Source organism: Orycteropus afer, unplaced genomic scaffold (assembly GCF_000298275.1).
Source record: "Orycteropus afer afer isolate SDZICR_OR568_19922 unplaced genomic scaffold, OryAfe1.0 scaffold00281, whole genome shotgun sequence".
NCBI classification, from domain to species: domain Eukaryota; kingdom Metazoa; phylum Chordata; class Mammalia; order Tubulidentata; family Orycteropodidae; genus Orycteropus; species Orycteropus afer.
This window is the reverse complement of record NW_006921868.1, coordinates 4,598,035-4,599,306: the sequence shown is the minus strand read 5'-3', so window position 1 is coordinate 4,599,306 and position 1,272 is coordinate 4,598,035. Positions and strand designations below refer to the sequence as shown.

Here is a 1,272-nt window from a genome sequence, read left to right as displayed (position 1 = left end):
TGAAATATTTCAAAAATTTGCTGTTTCAATCATTTTTTATGTACAATTGAATGGCATTAATTCCATTCACCTTGTTGTGCAACCATCACCACTTTCCGTTGCCAAAGTTTCTCATCACCCTTAACAGAAACTCCATGCCCTGTGAACAATACGTCCCTTTTCCCCTCCCACCCAGCCCAGGTAACCACTAATGAACTTTGGTCTCTATGCATTTGCCTTTCGAGATATTGTATATGAATGCAGTCGTGCTGTATTTGTTCTTTTATGAGTGACTTATTTCACTCAGCATGATGTTGCCAAGGTTCACCCATGTTCTAGCATGGATCAGGACTTCATTTCCTGTTATGGCTGGATAGTATTCCATTGCATGTATATACCACATTTTACTTATCTAGTCATTTCTTGATAGACACTTGGGTTGTTTCCACCTTTTGGCTATTGTGAATAGTGCTGCAGTGAACACTGGTGTACAACCATCTCTGTTCCTGCTTTCAGTTCTTTCAGGTAGCCACCTAGGAGTGAAATTGCTGGATCGTTGGTAATTCTGTGTTTAACTTTCAGAGGAACCACCATGCTGTTTGCCATAGTGGGTGCACCATTTTAAAATCCTACCAGCAATGGACAAGAGTTTCTGTTTTTCTACATAATTGCCAACAGTTGTTATTTTCCATTTTTCTGACCATAGCCATCCTAGTGAGAGTAAAGTGTCTCAATTGTGGTTTTGATTTATATTTTCCAAATAACCAATAGTTGAACATCTTATTGACCATTTATATATCTTCTTTGGTGAAATGTCAATTCAAGCCCTTTGCCCAAGTTTAAAGTGAATTGTTTGTTGTTGAGTTGTAGGAGGTTTCTTTTGGATATTAAAACCTTATCAAATATATCATTCTCACATATTTTCTCCCAGTCTTGGTGTGTATTTTCAAAAGATCATAAGTTGTTGTGTGGAGAGGAATTGTGGAGAACAAGGACAAAAGAGGCAAACCAGTTTGGACCCTTAAAATAACAAAGTCCAGGAGTTAGAATCTTTAGCCCCAAATGTAATAGGTAATTTACTAGGTGAAAAATAATGCTGTTGACGTCTAAGTATAGTGAATGTTTTTTCCAACTCATTTCCTTTTTTAGGAAAGTCGTGACAAGCGATATCTAATCCAGAAACTAACAGAAGCCCAAAAGGATATGAGGAACCGGCTAGACTGATGCTGAAGATTTTGATGTGTTTTGCTTATAAGCTGACCTAGTGACTCTGCTGAGTTTTCAAAGCACACC

General features: G+C 37.7%; 1 protein-coding gene across 1 annotated transcript in view; it reads left to right on the top strand.

Annotated features, from left to right (window-relative positions):
* TMC7 (transmembrane channel like 7) overlaps window positions 1-1,203 on the top strand; it is a 61,821-nt gene extending 60,618 nt beyond the window's left edge. Inside the window, exon 14 of the mRNA XM_007950593.1 lies at window positions 1,134-1,203. Coding sequence (XP_007948784.1) covers window positions 1,134-1,203 — 70 coding nt within the window. The remainder of the gene's footprint in view (window positions 1-1,133) is intronic.
* Window positions 1,204-1,272: the final 69 nt, after the last annotated feature.